General features: G+C 37.9%; 2 protein-coding genes across 2 annotated transcripts; one reads left to right on the top strand and one right to left on the bottom strand.

Moving 5' to 3' along the window:
• Positions 1-4398: 4398 nt before the first annotated feature.
• Positions 4399-5238, top strand: GGS23DRAFT_600225 (uncharacterized protein; the record flags this gene model as incomplete). Its single annotated transcript, XM_051519035.1, has 4 exons — positions 4399-4646; positions 4713-4754; positions 4866-4939; positions 5015-5238. 4 exons carry the CDS (start codon positions 4399-4401, stop codon positions 5236-5238), a joined length of 588 nt encoding a protein of 195 aa, XP_051368411.1.
• A 1231-nt stretch (positions 5239-6469) lies between these two features.
• On the bottom strand, positions 6470-8658 carry GGS23DRAFT_600224 (DNA/RNA polymerase; the record flags this gene model as incomplete). The annotated part of the gene is made up of 3 exons (XM_051519034.1): positions 6470-7381; positions 7633-8448; positions 8524-8658. 3 exons carry the CDS (start codon positions 8656-8658, stop codon positions 6470-6472), a joined length of 1863 nt encoding a protein of 620 aa, XP_051368410.1.
• Positions 8659-20244: the final 11586 nt, after the last annotated feature.

The raw sequence follows: 20244 nt of genomic DNA, 5'->3' as shown, positions 1-20244 counted from the left end.
ATTACGTTTAAAGCTTACTAGGGTCCTTCTGTTAGTTTATAGGTTATAAAGACTTAAGTTCCGAACCGCGTTTACTAGGAACGGGTTTTCCTACTGATATTATTAATCGGCGCCGTACGTATCCCTAGGGCTATAAAAGCTATTCTTTTAACGGTAGTTCTACGAAGTTATTTTTATCTCTAGAGCGTTAAGTTAATCGTAAAAGGCCTATATACTAGCTTCCTAGCTAGTACTTAGGTAGCCGTAAAAGGATCTAGGCTACGAAGGAGGCGGTAGTAAAGGTATTTAAAGGCTAGAAGTCGTTAATCGTTAAATTATTTATATTATAAGTTTCTCGGGTTCCTCGAAAGTTACCGTTTTTTACTATCGTCGTTCTTCGGCTTAGGTTTTATCGGTAATTTATATTACTATACGACGTTCCGCTTACTTATAGAGCTAGGTATAAAGAATCCGGTAATCGATATCTCCGATTTTATTATAATTATAGTTTCCCGTTTTATAGAACTTTATAATTAAGGATATCCGGAATTTATCGGTTAGGTATCCTACTTTTTAGGGAAGCTTTCCGTTATCGTTTACGAGCTTAGAAAGACGTTTATAGTTTATAAGATACGTAAAGATCGCCTTAGGATCGTTAATTACGTTACTTCGTTCTAGTTATACGAGTTTACGTTTAACGTTAGCTTATCTTAGTTTATCGGTAATCTTAAAATAATACTTTAGGGCTATAACGATAACTCTCTAGATCGTTTAATCCTTCGTAATATCGTTAATACGCTTCCTAATAATCTTAGTCGTAATCTATTCGCCGATCTCCTTAATCTTATCGTCGTCGCTTATACGGTAGCGGTTAAATAATCGATTTACCCTTTTTAGTTATTAGGTTATATTATATTTATTAAACTTAAGCCTAGGGTAATCGGTAGGGTTAGGGAACCTAATAACTAGCATTACGATAATCGGGATAGCTACCGGTATATTCTAACTACTAAAGGCCCTGTTATTATTATTTTAAGATAATACCATAAGGATTAACGGGATAAGTATAAAGCCGCGGTTAAGGAGTAGCTAAGTAGGAGTTTTATCGTCGTCCTTCTTCTCTTCGGGCGGATATAAGAGCGGAAAGCTAGTATCGACTCTTAAGGTCTTTATTAGTAATTTAGTCTTTATTACTTTAAGTCCCGATAGCGATTTATTCCGTTTCCTAGCTATGGATTCCGTTTAGTTTAACGGTACGAGGTATAAAGTAAAAAGAGGAGTAGTAAGGGTCTTATTATTTAATATAAGGGTAAAGGTATAATAGCTATTATCTATATCCTAATACTTTTCCTCTAGTATAGGTATATCATTATTTATTATATTATCCCGATCGATAAGGTCCGGATATTATACGAGCTTCTCTAGTTAGCTAACGCCTAACTAAAGTACGATACGTATTCCTTAGATTAATAGTTTAATTATTATAAATAAATCGACGATAATCCCTCTTATTAAGGCCTAGAACTTTTAACGTATAACCTTCGTTAAGATAATACGTATAAAGGATAGATCCCGAGTAAAGAATCGCGCTAGATACGATACCGGTTATAACCATAAGCCGGTTTCGATCTAACGGGAGCTATTTAATAATATTAGCGGTATTACCGCTAGGCGCCGTTTTACGCCTATGTTAATACTTCTCGTTATATTAATTATTAATTAGTAATATAAGGCTAGCCTATATATAGGTATACTTATTAGCTCGATTCTAGTTCCGTTTCCCTAATCCTTTATATCTACGTAGTCTTATTAATATTAATTCCTAGTTCTCTTTAAAACTATTAGTTATTAATAGCTATTAATTTATTAATCCTATCTATATTATTAATATAAATATCTATATTATATCGTATATTATATCGTCGAATCGTTACGCCTAAATATCTTAAAATACCTTTAGTATAATAAGTTATTAATATTTATATATTTAGTTTATATCGATTAATAAGTTTAGAAGAAAAAAAGAAGCTATCGTAAGATCGGTTAAAGTATAATTACTATTAGCCTTTATCCGCCCTTAGTATTAATAAAGAAGTAGCGGGTCGTATAAGTTATCGTAATTTATATTAAGGCGTTCGTACGTTTAGTTTATATAGTAAATAAATAATTATAAGGGGGCTACCTTAATCGCTATAAGCTTTATTTACTCGTACGAAATATACTATATTATTAGCGGTTTAAAGAAGCGGTTAATATCGAAGGCTAAGTATTATCCCTAGTAGCGGTAGTATTACGACGAAAGTTCTCCGGGTTTTACGGGTTCTTTCGTATAATAAATAAATAACCATACGAGGAATGTCTTAATCGGTATAAACGCGATTTAATCGTCGTATTATATCGTAGTATCGATAGCTTATTAACGTTATAAGTATTAAGGGCTAGGTATTATCCTAGTAATAGTAGTATCGTTATAAAAGTTCCCGGGCTTATACGTACCTCCCTATAGTAAATAAATAATTATAAGACGGGATACTTTATTTAACGTAAAACGCGGACTACTTCGCGGGTTAAATAACGGCGCCGACGGCGATCGGTATCCTTTAAATCCTAGTAGCGTAATAAAAACTCCGTAGACTAAAGGTTAAGGGATCGAAAAAGTTATAGGGTAATCGCTACTAAAAAGGTATAAAGCGTACGCGATACTAAAAACCCGGATAGGTTTACTCGAAAGTATATTCTATCGAAGACTATAGTACGTACGATAGTCTATAACGGATAAAACTAATATCGCTATATTAATCGAGAGGCAAGGAATTTAATGTAGTTATCGTATCTTAACTATGCCCCTTGGTCGTAGAGATATAGTAGTCGCTAGCCCGGAGGTATAAGAAGTAAGGAAAGAAAAGGGGTAAAACGTAAAAGTTACTTATTCGGCTATAGCGGTACGACGAAGTAACTTAAGCGCTTATAATTAAAATAGATATACTAATCGAAGAACGACGAATTTAATGGTAAAAACGAATCTTTAATTAAAGTAAAAATAATAAAGATAATAATCTAGCTAAGTAATAAACTAGATAATAAGCATGGTATGTCCCGTACTTACGGGAGCTATGGTTACTTTATATAGGCATAAGGCCTATCGTAGCGTATTACGTAATGTATTAAGAGGGTATGTCTTACCGTACCACTATAATACTTATAGTATACCTATGTTTTTTTAAAAGAAAATCTATATATAATGAGGAGGTATAGAGCGTACGCGATGTTAGAGACCCGGATAGGTTTACTCGAAAGTATACTCTATCGAAGACTATAATACGTACGATAACCTAAGATAGATGAAATTAATATCGCTATACTAATTAAGAGATAAGGAATCTAATATAATTATTATATCTTAGCTATGCCCCTTTGTCGTAGAGATATAATAGTCGCTAGTCCGAAGGTATAAGAGATAAGGAGAGAAAAGAAATAAAACGCAAAAGTTACTTATTCGGCTATAGCGGTACGACGAAGTAACTTAAGCGCCTATAACTAAGATAAATATACTAATCGGAGAACGACGAATCTAATAATAAAAACGAATCTTTAATTAAGGTAAAAATAATAAAGATAGTAATCTGGCTAGGTAATTAACTAGGTAATAAGTATGGTATATCTCGTACTTACGGGAGCTATGGTTACTCTATATAGGCATAAGGCCTATCGTAGCGTGTTACGTAATGCATTAAGAGGGTATGTCTTACCGTACTACTATAATAATAAAAAGCTATAAGCTATATGGAATAAGCAAGCTATAAGCTTAGTTAAGTAAACAAATAACTAATTAAATATAAAAAGCTAGATAGCTTTTTATATAATATTTTCATAAAAATAATTAGTTAAATAATTAACTAATATGTTTAGTTTTAGTTTTCATTTTTCTTTAAACTTCGAAATAATATTTCTATTATATACAATATATATAATAAAATATAATAAAATCTATCATATAAGTATAATAATTTAAAAAAATTAATATATATATATATATTTAATTTATAGTAGCGATTTTAGTTTCTTTTTAACTATATTGAAAGCTTTTCCTAAAAGGTCATCCAAGAAAGAATATTAAGATTAACTAAAATATACTAATTTCATTATATACCTAAATTCGCTACCAGCCAGCTGGCCAACAAGCTGTCTAATATTCGGCTCCTTGTCACAACTTCATCTATCCCTCTACTATATATACAAGAGATACTGAGTATATATATATACATCCACATCCACATATATAATATCATACCCATACTTCAGGTAGGTAGACGTTACAAGTCTCTCTTATAGACACGTCTCCCGTTATGGTTGCTAATCGATAGGCTACATTCATTACACTTATCTAGGCGTTAATTCGTTAACTCGCACTCAAGAACCATGCGGTCTTTTATCCTCTCGTTTTCCCTCGCAGCCTCCGTTGCATTTGGCGCTCTGGCTTCGAGCCCTTCTGATCTCAAGATCGACGTGACTCTACCGGTGGAGTGCGATCGAAAGACCCAAAAGGGCGACACCATCCAGGTACATTACCGGGGTACTCTTGCTTCCAACGGAAATAAATTCGATGCTAGCTATGACCGCGGCACTCCCTTCAGCTTTAGACTCGGGGGCGGTCAGGTCATTCAGGGGTCCGTCACTGAATCGTCCCCTTCTCTCTCCTCCCCGGTTTCAACGCGCCCCTAACACCAGTGTAGATGGGATCAAGGGCTTTTGGATATGTGCATTGGCGAGAAGAGGTAAGAGAAGCATCAACCGCCCCCTTCCCCTCCGTCTCCCGCCCCGACAGTGATACGCTGTCCTACTATATCCGAACCCCGAGGTAGAAGCAAAAACTGACCACCCACTAGAACCTTGACCGTCCCCCCAGAGCTGGGATACGGGAATCGAGGCATGGGCCCCATACCAGCTGGATCTACGCTCGGTACGTAGCTAGCTAGCTTGCGGGTACTTTTACCAGCTCGGGCCGAAGGGAAGCCTAATATCGATCTCTCTCTAGTATTCGAGACGGAACTCGTGGGCATTAAAGGCGTCCCTCAACCCGAGTCGATTGTCACGAAGGCTACAGACGCCACGGGTACGCCCGCCAGCGACGCGACAGAGGAAGCCTCCTCCGCCGAGGTGGAAAAGCAGTCGAAGGTGAACAGAGTTGAGGAGACCACCGAGGGTGCTGGTGCTGCAACTGGCACCGCTAACGGCGCACAGGAACGCGATGAGCTCTAGGAGGATAGTGGCCGCGATATTTTCATCCCAGGCTTCCTCCTATGGTGTAAGTGTCCTATGACCTTGTTGAATGTCACCGAAGTCTCGTTTACCTAGTTGGGTCCTAACTATATTTTCTTATCGTGCACTAAACGAAGGAAAATGCGTCCGTTCGCATGTGTCCAGCATTCTATTACTAGTACACCCACGGAGTAGCGGCGATGTCGATAGTCACTATACACCGCCACCACCCTTCCTCTTACTTCCTAGTATCTGCATAGGTCATATATGTAGGCACGCGCGACAAGGAAGCCGGCCCCATCTACAGTCTCTAGATGAACCACTACCTTCTGTACTTGTAAATCACGGCGCAAGTAGGGTTCTTAGTCCCTCCCCCCCCCCGTCTGCACGCTTGAGGGAGCGGAAGGTAGAATGGAAATCAGTTTATTTCGGACGTCGTAGTCAAGTAAAATTTACCCCAGGTGTACTACGAAACGGCCCCGCCATGTCGTATTGCCGACAGCGAGAAAGAAGATAGAAATATCGACAGTCAAAAGAGAAATCCCACTCCACTCTTCCGCCTTCGGGGATCGGTACGGACCCTCCGTCTTGCTCTCTCTCTACTGCTTTAAGCTCTAGGGGCTATGTGACGGGTCCAATCTCAAGTGGAGTGAGCGACTAAGCACTCGTTAATCTCCCTTGGCTTCTCTCCGTGCCTTTAATGTCGAATGGGGCGAATCGGTCACCGTTCGGACTAGTTGATCTCGAGACCTCCACGCTGGAGTGGACTCCTCTCGGCCCTCGTCTCGCTGGCCCTGGGAAGGGCTCGGCGTACACCAATTGTCGATACTATCATACCATCGCTTTGTACAGCCACTGTGAATAAACGTCGGGCCCAACGTAACTGGAGCTACATACGCGCTAGAGTGTCTACGGGTAAGAGAGCGTAGAGTTGGCCGGTGTAGCTGCGGGACATTGAGGGCAACCCACGCGGATGTAACATCCGTTTTCGGCTTCTCCGGGTCGTTGGAAGGTATATATAAGCGCCCCTCCGAATACGCTTATTACGGAACCGTGCTGCTGTGTCGTATCCACGATGGAATGCTAACCCTCCTTTCTCCGTCGTCACGGTACAGTACTGACCGGCTTCGCTGGGTGTATGTGAATGCGAGTATGCACTGCTCATACGGAGGTATGGTCTCGTAGATGAGAGCGACGAAAGTGCGCCAATAAACACCCCCCCTCCACAAGTTTAAGTGAAGGCTAGCTTTTTCTGTTTAGGGTCATTCGGCCTGCCCGTTCGGCCCTTTCTTCTCTCTCCATTCTTCAACCGCTTAGGAGGTGGTTCAGCACGACTAGGAGAGGCTGGGTTATACGCATAGTCTCGTTGGATGGCATCGCGGATTGTCTGTCTTGAGAGGCATGTGTCGATGTGATTGTTAAAGAGGCGCTCGTCAGTTAGCTGGGGCAGGCAGCAGATAGGACAGTCCCACCACTCCGCTGGCTGTTGCACTGACGTTTCTTTAAAGGTGTTAGGGGTATCATCCCTTTCTGTTGTCTGTAACCGCTCAACCTTGGGACTGGAAGCGTCATCTTGGCCATCATCGACAAGGACGCGTTCTGGTGTTCGTGCTTGAATAGTGTGACCCGGGGTGATTGGGCCTGTTAACAGGTTGTCTGGCATTTTATCGCCAGACGCCGCCCTCACAGGTCTAGGGCCGAAAAAGGCACGAGGGTCAGGCTTCTTGGTGCTGACTAGGTGGGTGCATCGGAGACCCATCAACCGGAGCTTCATGCCGGGTATGTCCTGTTCCAATTTGGCGAGGATAGGCAATGAACAGCTATACAGGTCTTCCGCTGCATATATGGCTCGCGGCATGACAACCTGCCTCGTTAGGACTTCGAACGTATCAAGTTTCACCTTCAAAACGAGAGTCCGGCCCTTGCATTCCGCCCTGCGTAAGTCCTTCTCCAACTCTTCGGCTGCCAGCCGTAGTTTTTCTCTTAGATGAGTTGGATCGGCCGTCTCTTGAAATGTGTTCTCAGTCCCGACACTCTTCCGTTCATATTCCTCCACCGGTTGTACCTCAGTTCTCCCTAGACCTAGATAGGACGTGACTAAGAATTCGTAGGTCTTGTCGCCAAAAAGTGGCCGCCTATTCATCTTGTTAGGGGGAAGAAAAGAGAGATAGGCGCCTAACCGTCCCGTATCTAACATCTCGCGTTCCCTGGGGGGCATATATCAAGAGAGAAAGGGATGAACAATGATATACCGGGAGAAGGAAGCGATATGTTGCAACTTACTGTCATGTGTCAGTAGCCATGCTAGAAAAGAATGGGCGAGGGGGATGGGAAAGTAGAGAGGATCTTAATAGCAGATTTCACAACCCCCTCTGCGCCAGCTCTCCAACATACCAGCAAATGACGGTGGGTGTTGATATCGCCACAAGTATTGATGCCTATTTCTTGGAGCTCGCGCTCTAGCACCCGACCAACTCCGTTGACCTTCCTAGTCGGCAATTTCCGCATAAAAGCCATGATCGCATTACGGTCATTGGCTAAGGCGAATTGCCCATTTGGCTTGTTTATGTTAGAGCAAATCTTGGCAAGCCTGGTATTCGCCGCAATCCCGGCGGACACGGTGATTTTGGTCTCGCTATAGATCTCGTCCCGCATCTGTTGCACGGCACGCTCAGGGGCGATGTCGCGTTCAGTGCAGTATTCAGTGATGTTGAGATAGGCCTCATCGATGCTAGCACTCTCAAACCTCGGATCGTAACGGACGAAGACCTTCCGGACCTCCCGAGCCTTGGCTGCGTATTTGTCGAAGTTGGGGGGAATCAGGAGCAGATTAGGGCAAAGCCTCTTCGCCACGAACGCGGCCATACCGCTCCGGCAGCCGAACGTACGAGCGACATAGTTGCAGGTAGTCAGCACGCCATCACCAACAGCAAAGGGAAGGTCTTCGAGCTCAGGGCGGTCGAGTTGCTCAACAGCTGCATAGAATGCGTCGCAGTCGACATGGACTAGGTACTGGGTCAGATCACGAGAGGCGTCGAGCTGGGCGATGAATTGATCGGCAGCTCGCAGCTCGCGCGTCAGATCAAGCACCTCAAGGTGGCGCTTCTTTTGCAGTATCTGCTCAATCTTTTGCGTCAAGACCTTATCTCTAACCTCTTCGCGGTTGAAGTACTTCGAGCCTTTCGAGGCGTTATAGATGATTTCGGAAACCTACGCGGCAGGGGTCGATCAGGATAAGCCCTTGGAATAAATGACAAGAGAACCAGGCTGTAGGGCCAGAGATACCTTGACTTGGTCGACCGAATCTTGGCCAGCCTTGGTTAGAGATGGTCCTAGAAGATGATACTTCAGAGTATTTTGCTGGCGGTCGTCGTCCTTGGACTCGACCGTCTCGGGAACAACCGGTTCGATGTGCGACATGGGAAATCGACGAATGCTTAGGCAACTAATGTGGATTTTAGTATGCATCGGTAGCGAGAACCGCCATATATTGCGCAATGACAGGCGGGCGTAGTTAATTTTGACTGGTGCTTATGATCATTTTTTATAACGCGTCGCGGTGGTAAAGGAACCGACTCGCGTACTCACGTGACGCACTACAGACTAATATTAGGCTGCTTGACATACCATGTATCACACGACCACGGAACCCCCCGCAGGCCACCTCTTAACATCCATACAGGGAGGGGGGGGTCTATTAATACTATGTCAGCAACCCTTTCTATAACTGGACATAGTATCTACCTCGTGATAAGAGTAAGTTAAACTCTAGGCTAATATTATTACCATTTCCCGACATAGTTACCATCTAGATATAATGTCTTTATTTTAAAAAAAGGTACATTCTATAGGATTACCCGGTTACCTCTAGGTTATTAAGTACGTACCTTTGTACCTTTGTATCTTTTACGTCTGTTACCTACCTCTCTTCCATAAGTTCGAAGATAGATTCGAAGATAGATAGATAGATTCTACGCACGCGAACTAGCTCCATAGGTTCGAAGATAGATAGATTCCATATGCTTGAAATAGCTCCTACAGGTTCGAAGATAGATAGATAGATTCCACGCACCTAAACTAGCTCCCATAGGTTCGTAGATAGATTCGCAGATAGGTTCGAAGATAGATAGATTCTACGCGCCCGAACTAGCTCCTACAGGTTCGCAGATAGGTTCGCAGATAGGTTCACAGATAGGTTCGCAGATAGGTTCACAGATAGGTTCGCAGATAGGTTAGAAGATGGGTTCGAAGATGGGTTCGAAGATGGGTTCGAAGATAGGTTCGAAGATGGGTAGTAGATCATGGTGTGTAGAAAAAAGATGAAGACAACAGGTCTAGGTAGGTAGGTCTAGGTAGGTAGGTCTAGGTAGGTAGGTCTAGGTAGGTAGGTAGGTAGGTAGGTACCTATGGAATATACAAACATTATATCCGTCTGGACATTGTCATATCCGTCTTGATATTAGTTCCTACGTAGTTATAAAAACCATTCTGAAATTATAAGAAGGGAAGGTAATAAGGTCGGTACCGCGACCCTTGCTGTAATTCTTTTAGCTCTTTCGAAAGAATGACTAATTAAGGTAACCCTTACTAGATTTAGTTACCGTATCCGTACCCCGACTCTATTGCTGACATACTGTCCATAGACCCCCCCCTCCCCGTATGGATACTAAAAAAAACGTTAAAACTTACCCTTTTATATTATATAACTTTCTATTAGGTTTAAAGGTATTTAGAAAATATTATAAATCTAGTTTATATTAATTTTTACTATTTATTTAGCGTTTTTTTATAGATTAAAATAAATATGTATTATCATAGTAACTATTAACTAAAAATAGTAGTAAATAGAATTATATAATTATAAATTATAACTTAATCAATACGAATGAATATTAAATGAATATTAATTAAATAAGCTTTTTTAAAATATTAAAATTTATTAATAAAGATCTTATAGTGTTTATTATTTAATTTATTTTTTAAAAAGGCGTTTCAACATGTTATTTAGTTATTATATATAGCGTTTTGTAAATTACGCTAACGGGTGAGCTGTATAATAAGTTAACGCTATTAAAGTTTTAGTTTCTATAATGCTTAATAAATAAGTAAAAAGAATAATTCATTTCATAAGTTTTATATTAAGAAACGCTAAGGCTAAGTTTCAATTATTATATTATTTAAGAAATTACTTGAGATGTTTTAAACGAAAGTAACGATTTATAGCAAACAGAAGCAGCGTGGGCACGCTATAATAGAGGCATGAAACGGCTACCTAACTACTAATAACTGGCCTAGTACTGATTAACCTAGATTATAGCTATAAACAGCTGATTAGTTAATCGGCTAACTAAAAACGATAGTTAGGAAAGGGCTAAAAGAGAAAGGTAAGAAGAAGGCTAGAAAGATATAGTAAAAAGAGTAAATACTAAGGAGGAGCAGAGCGTACGCGATGCTGGAGACCCGGATAGGTTTACTCGAAAGTACATTCTATCGAAGATTATAATACGTACGATGGTTTAAGATAAATAAAACTAGTACCGCTATACTAATCGAGAGATAAGGAGTCTAATGTAGTTATCGTATCTTAGCTATGCTTTTTAGTCGTAGAGATATAGTAGTCGCTAGCCCGAAGATATAAGAGATAAGGGGAGAAAAGAGGTAAAACGTAAAAGTTACTTATTCGGCTATAGCGGTACGGCGAAGTAACTTAAGCGCTTATAACTAAGATAGATATATTAATCGGCAAACGACGATTTTAATAGCAAAAACGAATCTTTAATTAAGGTAAAAATAGTAAAGATAGTAATCTAACTAGGTAGTAAACTCGATAATAAGTATAGCATAGCCCGTACTTACGGGAGCTATAGTTATTCTATATAGGTATAAGGCCTATCGTAACGTATTACGTAATACATTAAGAGGGTATGTCTTACCGTATTACTATAGCCTCTCTAGTTTAATTATACCGTAAGGAATAATTAAACTAAAAAGGATAGTACGGTATATTGCGATTAATATCTTTCCTTAAAAAAAAACTACCGCGAAACTTCATTCTATCGGCTATTATCTAATTATTAAGGCCGAGCATTTAGCTTATCGTCTAATATAATAAAGAGGCCCCTTTATTACTTTACGGCTAACTTAGCCCAGTTTACCCTTATCGATCTAACCCGATCGGTATATTTCTTCTTTATTTTAGCTACCTTCTTCTTAGTTTTAGCTTATCCCTTTTAATTAGGGGAATAGTAGAGGAACGGGCGCGTTCCGAGGATTAATTAGGTATCTTTTCTTTACCTATACGGTATAGAGGTTTCCTCGGACTAGAAAGCTTTAATCCTTATTAAGCCGGAGGAAGGAATAGGACGCGTCGTATACGACCTTTACGAGGTTATCGTAGCGAAGATTTACGTTCGTTAATACGAAGAAGTAAGGGGGATTAAGTACTAAGGCTATAGAAAAACGGCGGACTTCGGCTTATGCGATAAACTAGACGGAGGATTTACGGCTAAGGAACTCGTCGATCGGCGTATCTTAAGCCGAGGTTATAGCGTTAATAAGATCGATTCGCTTTTAGTAATTTACGGCTTACCGGAAACGCTTAACGATATTAACCCCTCCCTTTAAAACCCGAACGCTATAAAATTATTTTACTACCTTTACGTATTCCCTTATTATATTAAGGAAATTAAGCCTCTTATTTTCTTAAGCTTAACGCGCGACTTCGATCGGTCGTTTAAAGATAAAATACGGTAAAATGCCGTTCTAAAAACCGTAACTATAGTTATTTTATTAATTTACTAACGCGATATAATAAATAAACTAAGAGGTTATCGTAGGCTCGAGATTACCGTTTTTCTAGGCTCGCCGTAATTAGCCGAACGCGTACGCCGCTTAATCGAAGGCGCCGTCCTTAACTATATTAAAGCTAAATAGTTTTCGGAGCTTAGGAAGGTATAGTATTACGGCGAAGTAGGCTTAGGAGAACTTCTCGGGGTCGGTAATAGCTCGTTCGGGGTTTACTAGGTCTGTATAAATCGTAAAAACTAAAGCAAAGGTAGAGTTATCGAAGAAGTACTAGCGGGTTAGGAAGTTAAACGATTCTATCGATCGATAGCCTATCGTTTAATACGGGTTTACTTCGAAGGCCGCCTTTCTACCTTCGAGATCGTAACTTATTATAATATAAAAGGCGCGGATATCTTCGTTAATAAGGTAGTCGTAATAAGCGAGATATACGAAAGAATTAGCTAGGGCTACCTTCGTTTACTCTTATTATTATTAGTTTATAATCCGGAACCGAGTAATAAATAGCCGGAAGGCCTAGGCTATATCGGATCCTAATTCGATCGGGCCCTTTTCCGAATCGTAGTTATTTAGAATACTAAGCTAGTACTTCTCTATATTATTTTAGTTATCTTTATTATTATAAATCTTCCGTAGTAGTTTTATTAAGTCGGTTAAATCGGCGCGACGTACGTCTCTATAAACGAAGGAAAAGGAGAAGGATGGAGGAATACCGGCGGAACGAAGGAAAGACATCGTAAAAAATAAAAATAAAAATTAGGGGACCGGGAAAAAAGGATAATAAATTAAAGGTAAAAATAAGAATTTAAATTAATAATAAGAAAGGCAGGCTAGAGATTAATAAGAATATAATAATTATAAGAGGGAGGTTTTCGAAATAAAATACCTAAAGAGGAAAAAGAGAAGGAGGAAAGGAAACGTATTAACGATATAGTTAGATATACCTTTACGGCTAACGTTTTAAGAAAGCGCGTTTCCCCGTATACGTATAGAGCTATAATAAAAGATACGTTAGCTTATAACTTCTTATTATATATTCTTAATAAAGTAATAAATACGTACGTTCGCGGGCTCGTAATTAAACGTAGGCTAAGGTAAGTACTATCGAAACTCTCCTAAGTACGGTACTCACGACCTAAGTAACGTATTCGACTCTTTCGTTTTCGTTTAAGCTCCCCTCTTATTTCTCGTTATTTTACGATTCCGATTTATTTCCTTTCTTCCTTTCTTTAGGTCTTTTATTTTCGTTTTAATTCGTTTTTCGATTTTTCTTAATTCTAGATTTATAATTTCGTCGTTTCTTTCTTTTTCTCTGATATATATATATATATATTATAAACCCTACCCTCTAGAAAGAACTCCTTAAACTAGATCGGGCGTCCGCTCTTAAGCTATTCGAATAGCTTAAGGCTACGGGAATTACCGACGAAGAAATCGCTGGGGTTTCCGGGAAGGCTAGGGACGATAAAAAGAAAGCCGTAACGTATTAACGGGTTAAGTCGATACCGCCGCCGGTAAAGCTAATAGATAAATAGCCTAACGAATCCTTCCGCCGCTTATCTTTTACCGAGGAATTCCGGGACGTTAATCGGTTAATCCTTAAGCATTAGTAGGTACCGTATATCCCGTACTTTCGCCTCTTAAACTAAAGCCTAAAAGTAATTATCGGCCGGTAGCTCCGAAGCATCGAAGGAATTCGGGTAATAAACTAATAGCGCTAAGTATATAGCTCTTAATATTAATAAGATTTATTAATCAAAGGCTAGGCTAATTTATAATAAGATAATTCGTAACGTACGGTTTTATTTTTTAGGTAGGCCGGCGGTCGGCCGGTATATCGTATAGAAGATCTTAAGTAAAGATTTTTAAGAGGTTACTTACCTCTAGAGCTATACTATATCCCTTACCCGCTACGTTTAGTCTTTTCGTCGCCGGACGTTATTTATAAAGATTAATAATAAGGAATCGGTTAACGAATATTTCCGTCTACTAGCGATAAATCCTCGTTACGTCCTTAATTTATTCGTTTAATAATATAAAGTACTTAACGAGGTACCTTATTAGTACTACGAGCGCCGATTCGCCTCTTCCGATACCGCTAAGTACGCGGGTATATAACCGTTCTTTTCTTACCGATTCCTAGCCCCCGATCGTATCTTTAGGTACTCCTACGACGTTTACTTCTTCTTTATTAACGGAATACGTTATAAATTCTAGGACGAGCGGTTTACTTATCTATAAGCGAGGATAAATCGGAACCTCCTTTTAATAAAGGATTTAAGCTAGGCCGTATACCCGCTTATAATACGGGTAACGGGAAACGAATTACTAGCTATAATAAACTCGAAGATCGGTACGTTCCGGGGGTCGAAAAGTAAGTAAGTTTTTAGTTTTCTTAATAACTAATAAGTAAGGGATAAGATAAGAGGGTAAAGAGGAAAAGAAAGGTATTAATCGGTAGATATATATTACTTCTAGCTTATTTTTAAACGCGTATTCCTTTTCTTTCCTTTTTTCTTTTACTTTTATTAATATAAATTACTTTCCTTACTTTTCCTTTAAATATTAAAATGTACCTATGTTAAAATGTAATAATTTCGTAATACTAGGATATTAATATCCCGGATTTCTAACGATAAACGTAAAGGATAACTTATTTAAGTATAAGAACGCGTTAATCGGCGTTAATAATCTATAGAAACATACTTTCTTTTAAGGTAAGAAATAAGGAAGGGCGTATTTATTAGTATTATAATTTAAGGTATTAATTTCGTATGTAGGCTATCGGCTTAATAACTATATAGTAATAACTTCTTTCCTCCCTTACTTAAGAGAGCGATTATATATTAAGCTCTTAGGCTTTATTCCTCTTCGATCGGTATAAGTAGGTCATTTTAGGGTACTATAGCCTTATCGTGCTATAGTAGGAGGGTTATTTATTAAGTCGGGTCGATTTCCTTAGTCCGGGTTTATCGTTAAGTATAACTTCGTATCCTTTAAGCTTCTTATTTCATATTTTTATTATAATTCGCGCCTTATCGTTCGGAGCTAACTATTTTTCTTCTTCGTTATCGATTACCGAAGGCATAAGCTCTAGGCCTTCTTTAGCTTAAAGGTCGTTAGTAGTCGTCGATTCCTAATCCTTATATTTAGTCGGTAATAGACATATATTTTATTCGTCTTCTTCCGGGTTTTCTAGCTCTTAAAATCCCTTAGTATTTTAAATAAATTTCTATAATTTATAGCTTAAAACCGGGTATAATAACGTAACTTTATCCGGTTCTTTAAGCTTATAACGACTATAGCCTAAATCTTCGGCGATTAAGTACGGTTTCTTTTAGTAGTACTTTAATTTTACGACTATCGACTTATTTATATATCGAAACGTATCGTATAATAATACGAAGTCGTCGGTTTTTAGGGGCTCTTTTAATATCTAGTAAGCGTTCTTCTCGTCCTAATACCGGGTAGCTTCTTTATATTTAACCGTAAAACCTTAACTATAGTTAATATATCTTCTTAGCGTCTTTCGATTAATTATACGCGTATAACTAAAAGCGATTCTCGGTTCGGGATATTCTTTTAGTTTATAATACGCTAAATCGGGATAACGGTTTCTATCAGGATAATAGCCTTACGCTTATATATTAATTCGTATAACGATATTCCGTATAAGCGCGTTAAGGTCTTATTTACTTATATAATTACTCCTAATAAGTTCGTTTATCTTTAATTATTACTATTTATACCTTTTATAAGGCCTCCGCGAATTACTTTATACCTAACCTCGATTATATCTTAGGATTACGGGAAATAAGTAGTACCGACTTTAACTCTAGTACCGAGTAATTCTATTACTTTACGGACCTTCTTTTTATTTTCAGAACCGTTATTATACTTAATTACTATGGATACGCCGTACTATAGGAATATCTATTCCTAAAGAAACTTAGCGATCGTCTTAAAATCTATCTTTCTAATGATTTGGGCTTTTAAAAAACCGGATAATTCGTTTCGTACTTCGATTATTACGATAAATCCGTTATTTATTAGTATATATTATACGTTTATTACCTAGTAAGTAAGAACGTTAATTAGTTCGTTATATAAAACGAGGTCGACTTTCCGGGTATTGTTTTCTTTTTAATATCTAGGATACGATTTAACCTCCCGGGCGACGTATTCGAATATACCGCGCTAATAATATAATTTAATTATCCGATCGTAGGTTAAAATACGTTCCCTATAGCCGAAATCCTCGTAGTAATCTTTAACTATAGCTTTACGTAGTTTCTCCTAGTCGATAACTCGTTGCATATCCTTATACCTTTCGGGCTTCCTCTATAGAATACTCTCCGAAACGACGTATTTAAGCGTTTCCTTCTTAAACCGAGTTTATCGCTTTTAATATCCTATTAATCGGTTATCTCTTAATTAAATAAGTAATTAAAATCGCGTAAGAAACGTTACTATCTTTTACGACTTGATCGACTATTCTTCCGGCGGTTATAACGATAAGGCTTTATTGCTAGATTACTTAACGGCGTTAGGTAATATAGTTATATTCGCGTATATTATATTAAGCTATATATCGATAAAGTTTTTTATATCGCCTTCTTATTAATCGTCGTCGTCGTCGTTTAAGCCGTTAGGTTTACGTAAGAAACTATCCGTAACGGAGTATCTTTTATCAAATATATATTAATATCGAAGTTAAATATCTTAATATAAGCTATCTATCTAATAAGGATAACGTCTAGGAAACTAAAGAATCCGTCGTTAAGCTAAGCGATTAATACTTTAGCGTCGGTTTTAAATACGAGGTTAATGCCGTAAAGATAATCTCGAAGCCGTCGTAAGGACTTAACGACTCCTAGATACTCTCGTTTCGTAGCGTCGTAATTTAACTTCGCCTTTTTTTAAAATTCCTAACTCGTATTTCGAAGGTCTAAAGTTACCTTTATCGTTATTCTAACCTAGTACGTAGCCTTAACCGTCTCTTAATACGTCGACTTTTACTCGGATTAGTTATTCGATATATTACGTAGCTAGCGAGAGCTAAGCTTAGGTTAATAGGTTATTCGCAAAGGGAGTAATAGAATAAGGGTAAAAAGGTATATATTAACTAACTAGAAAAGAAGGAAAGCTACTAGAGAGTATAGAGTAATCTATAGGTATATATAGTAGTATTCGACTAGCTTAGGTAAGCTAGGTAGTTCTTATTAGGAGTATATACTTACGTAATATATCCCTTAGTTAAGCTTACGATAATAAGGTTAATTATAGTCCTTTACTCGCGATAGTAGCCTAAGGGGGTTATTCCTTAGTCTCGCTATGCCTTATTAAGGTTAATCGATTACTAGGTACCCTATCTCGGGCTTCCTTATATTTCCTTATTCGTATATGCTCCGGTTTATTACTAATAGTATTTTCTCCTAGGTTATATATTCTTCGTATTTCCTACTTAGTACTCTATAGTTTATTATAAATGAAAATAATTACTCGCGTAATTACTCGTATAATTATCCGTATAATTATTTGCTTTCGATTAAGCGGTAGTTAATTATATAGGTAATATAGTAGTAATTATTCTAGTATTAATACTAGGATTTAATTTCCTTTATTACTATCGCGCGCGTTCGCGTACGTTACCTATGCTAACCGATTCTACCGTTTTTCTTACGAAGGCGGTTAAGTATAAATATATCTAGGATTTCTCGCTCTCGAATTAAACGTAGCTCTTTTTTTTCCTTTTTTCCCTAGGTTATTCGTCGTAGGTATATATACCTAACTATAATTAAGTAATTTTATTAATTACGCGATCGTAAATTAATATAACTAATAAAGCTTTATTAATTTATTATCGTAAGATAAGTTTATTTCTTTTATAGTTTACGTAAAGCGTAGTTTACGTATTATACGAATTATAATATATTTCTATTAAACGACCGTAAGATAATAACTTAACTTATCGCGATAAAGGTTATTATTTATAATTAATATATTACTTTTAATCTTAAAATATCCTAAGATAATAAAGCGATCGTTAATTACTTTATATTAATAAGTAAGAGGTTATTCGAGATAATCCGTTTATTACTTATTCGTTATTTACCGGTAGTAATATAATACCGTAATTAACGATCTTTTAATATATCCGATACTTAAAAGCTTCGTAAGATTATATTAACGCTTTAAGGTATCGTAGCTTCGTTAAAGTAAAGAATACTCGGCCTTTTCGCTACGAGTTCCTAGCTTATCTTCCGTATTCGTACGGGAGATAGCGCTAAAGCTTCGGCCGGTAGCCTCGCTCGTCGCGAAGGAATATTTTTTATTCCCGGGTCCGAGGCCTTAGTTATCGCTTAGTCCCTTAAGGATCTCTTTATCGATAAAAGCGACGTCGATATAATTATACCTAGCCCCTTAACGTAACGTACCTAGGCCTTAGTTACTCGCGCTTTTTAGGGTATCGTATTCCGAGCTATCGAGGTCTTTACCGACGAATCCTTTAAGGAGGAGTTTTCCGTGGAAGACTTCCTTTCTTTATACGAGGAAATAATCGAAAAGAATAATCGCCCGGCTATATTAATTATTCGTAAGGTTTTTCCGCGTAAAATCCGAGCTTAAATTCGCGTATATTAAATTACGTTTTCTAATAATATCGTTATTATTCGTATAACTTAAGCGACCGTTATTATTATTATTCCGATCCGTAATAATATTATAAAACGAAAACGAGGATAAGGTCGAAGCCGTAGCGCTTCCTTAGCCTCCGGAGTTACTACCGCTTCCGTTACTTCCTTTAATCCGGCCGCTTCGGCGGTTCCTTTTAATACCTCCGTCGCGCCGGCCGCTTTAGCTTTTATTACCGCCGGTTTAAGAATTACCTCGGTTATCCGTAATCGAAAATACGGCGTTCGTTACGAAATTCCTTATTTAACTTATATACGTAATACGGCTTAGAATAAGTTTACTAAAGAATACTTCGATTCTTTTTAAAGTATTAACCGCTATTACCGCTATTCTTCCGGTTACGCCTACGTATTTTTATAGGTACTCTTACCCCTATACGTCGAGATCTAGAGTTAATATTACGTAGAACCGACGCTTTAATTCTATCGGCTACCTACCTTATCGTTACTTATATCGAGGCTTCGGCCGATATATAAGCTTTATTTTACGTTATTTAATATTCGTTAACGTTATATATAAGCCCTTAAGCTTATTACGATAATAAAAAAGCTCTTAATTCTTTATTAAAACGGAAAGTAAATACCCGCGGTACCTAAAACCGCCGAATCGCGTCGAGGAACGATTAATTCCGGTTAATTTACTTAGCTAAGCGTAAGTCCTTTCGTTACCGGCTTATCGATTACCGTAACCGTATCCGTCTTTAACTTTATACTTACTAGCCCTTTTATTACTTCGGCTAACGCGAGTAACGTTTCCGCCGCCTTATCGACCGTAATACCTAATATGGCTTCGTCGGTCGTCGCTTTCGAGTAAGAGTTAAACGTAAAAATAAAAGACGTTAAAAGAAAGAAAGAGGAAGAGAAAACTTCCGAAAACGAAGAGTAATTTTTTAAGGAAGTAATATCTAAAGTCGCTCGCGACTATCCGCTTATTTTATTTAAGTAATACTTATACGAAGTATTATACCGATTAATTAATCGCTTATACGAAGAAATTATCGAATATTAAAATAAGCCGGCTAATATTTACGTATCCCGTTAGTTTAGCCTTATTTATTACTCCCGTAATTAAGTTCTTTATCTTAAAGTAACCTTTCTATATTAGGATTTAAAAGTAATACGAGTTCGGTATTTAACGATAAGGAAAGCTATCTCTACTTAGCGGTAGTACTTTATACTTATATATTAATTAATTAAGGGAAGAATTTACGTACCGTTAGTACTTACGGTAACTCTTTAAATATTATTATAATTATTTTTCCGTAAGTATTCTATAGGTTAAGTAATACTCTAAAGCACTCGAACGACTAACGTAGTAAAGCTTTTGTAAGTCCGTTTATTAGTATTTAATTAATAAGGAGATAAATTATTTCGAAGGTACCTTTTTAGTACTCCTAACGTAGCTATATATTCTATATATTTATATAGCGTAACCTAGTATTAATCCTTTCTTTCTCCCTTATTATTAATCTTATCGTTTATTAGTTATCGCTATATACCTTCTAAGGTT

This window comes from Durotheca rogersii (genome assembly GCF_024521655.1).
Source record: "Durotheca rogersii strain YMJ 92031201 chromosome Unknown GGS23scaffold_30, whole genome shotgun sequence".
In the NCBI taxonomy this organism is placed as follows: domain Eukaryota; kingdom Fungi; phylum Ascomycota; class Sordariomycetes; order Xylariales; family Xylariaceae; genus Durotheca; species Durotheca rogersii.
This window is presented reverse-complemented; position numbering and strand designations above follow the sequence as displayed.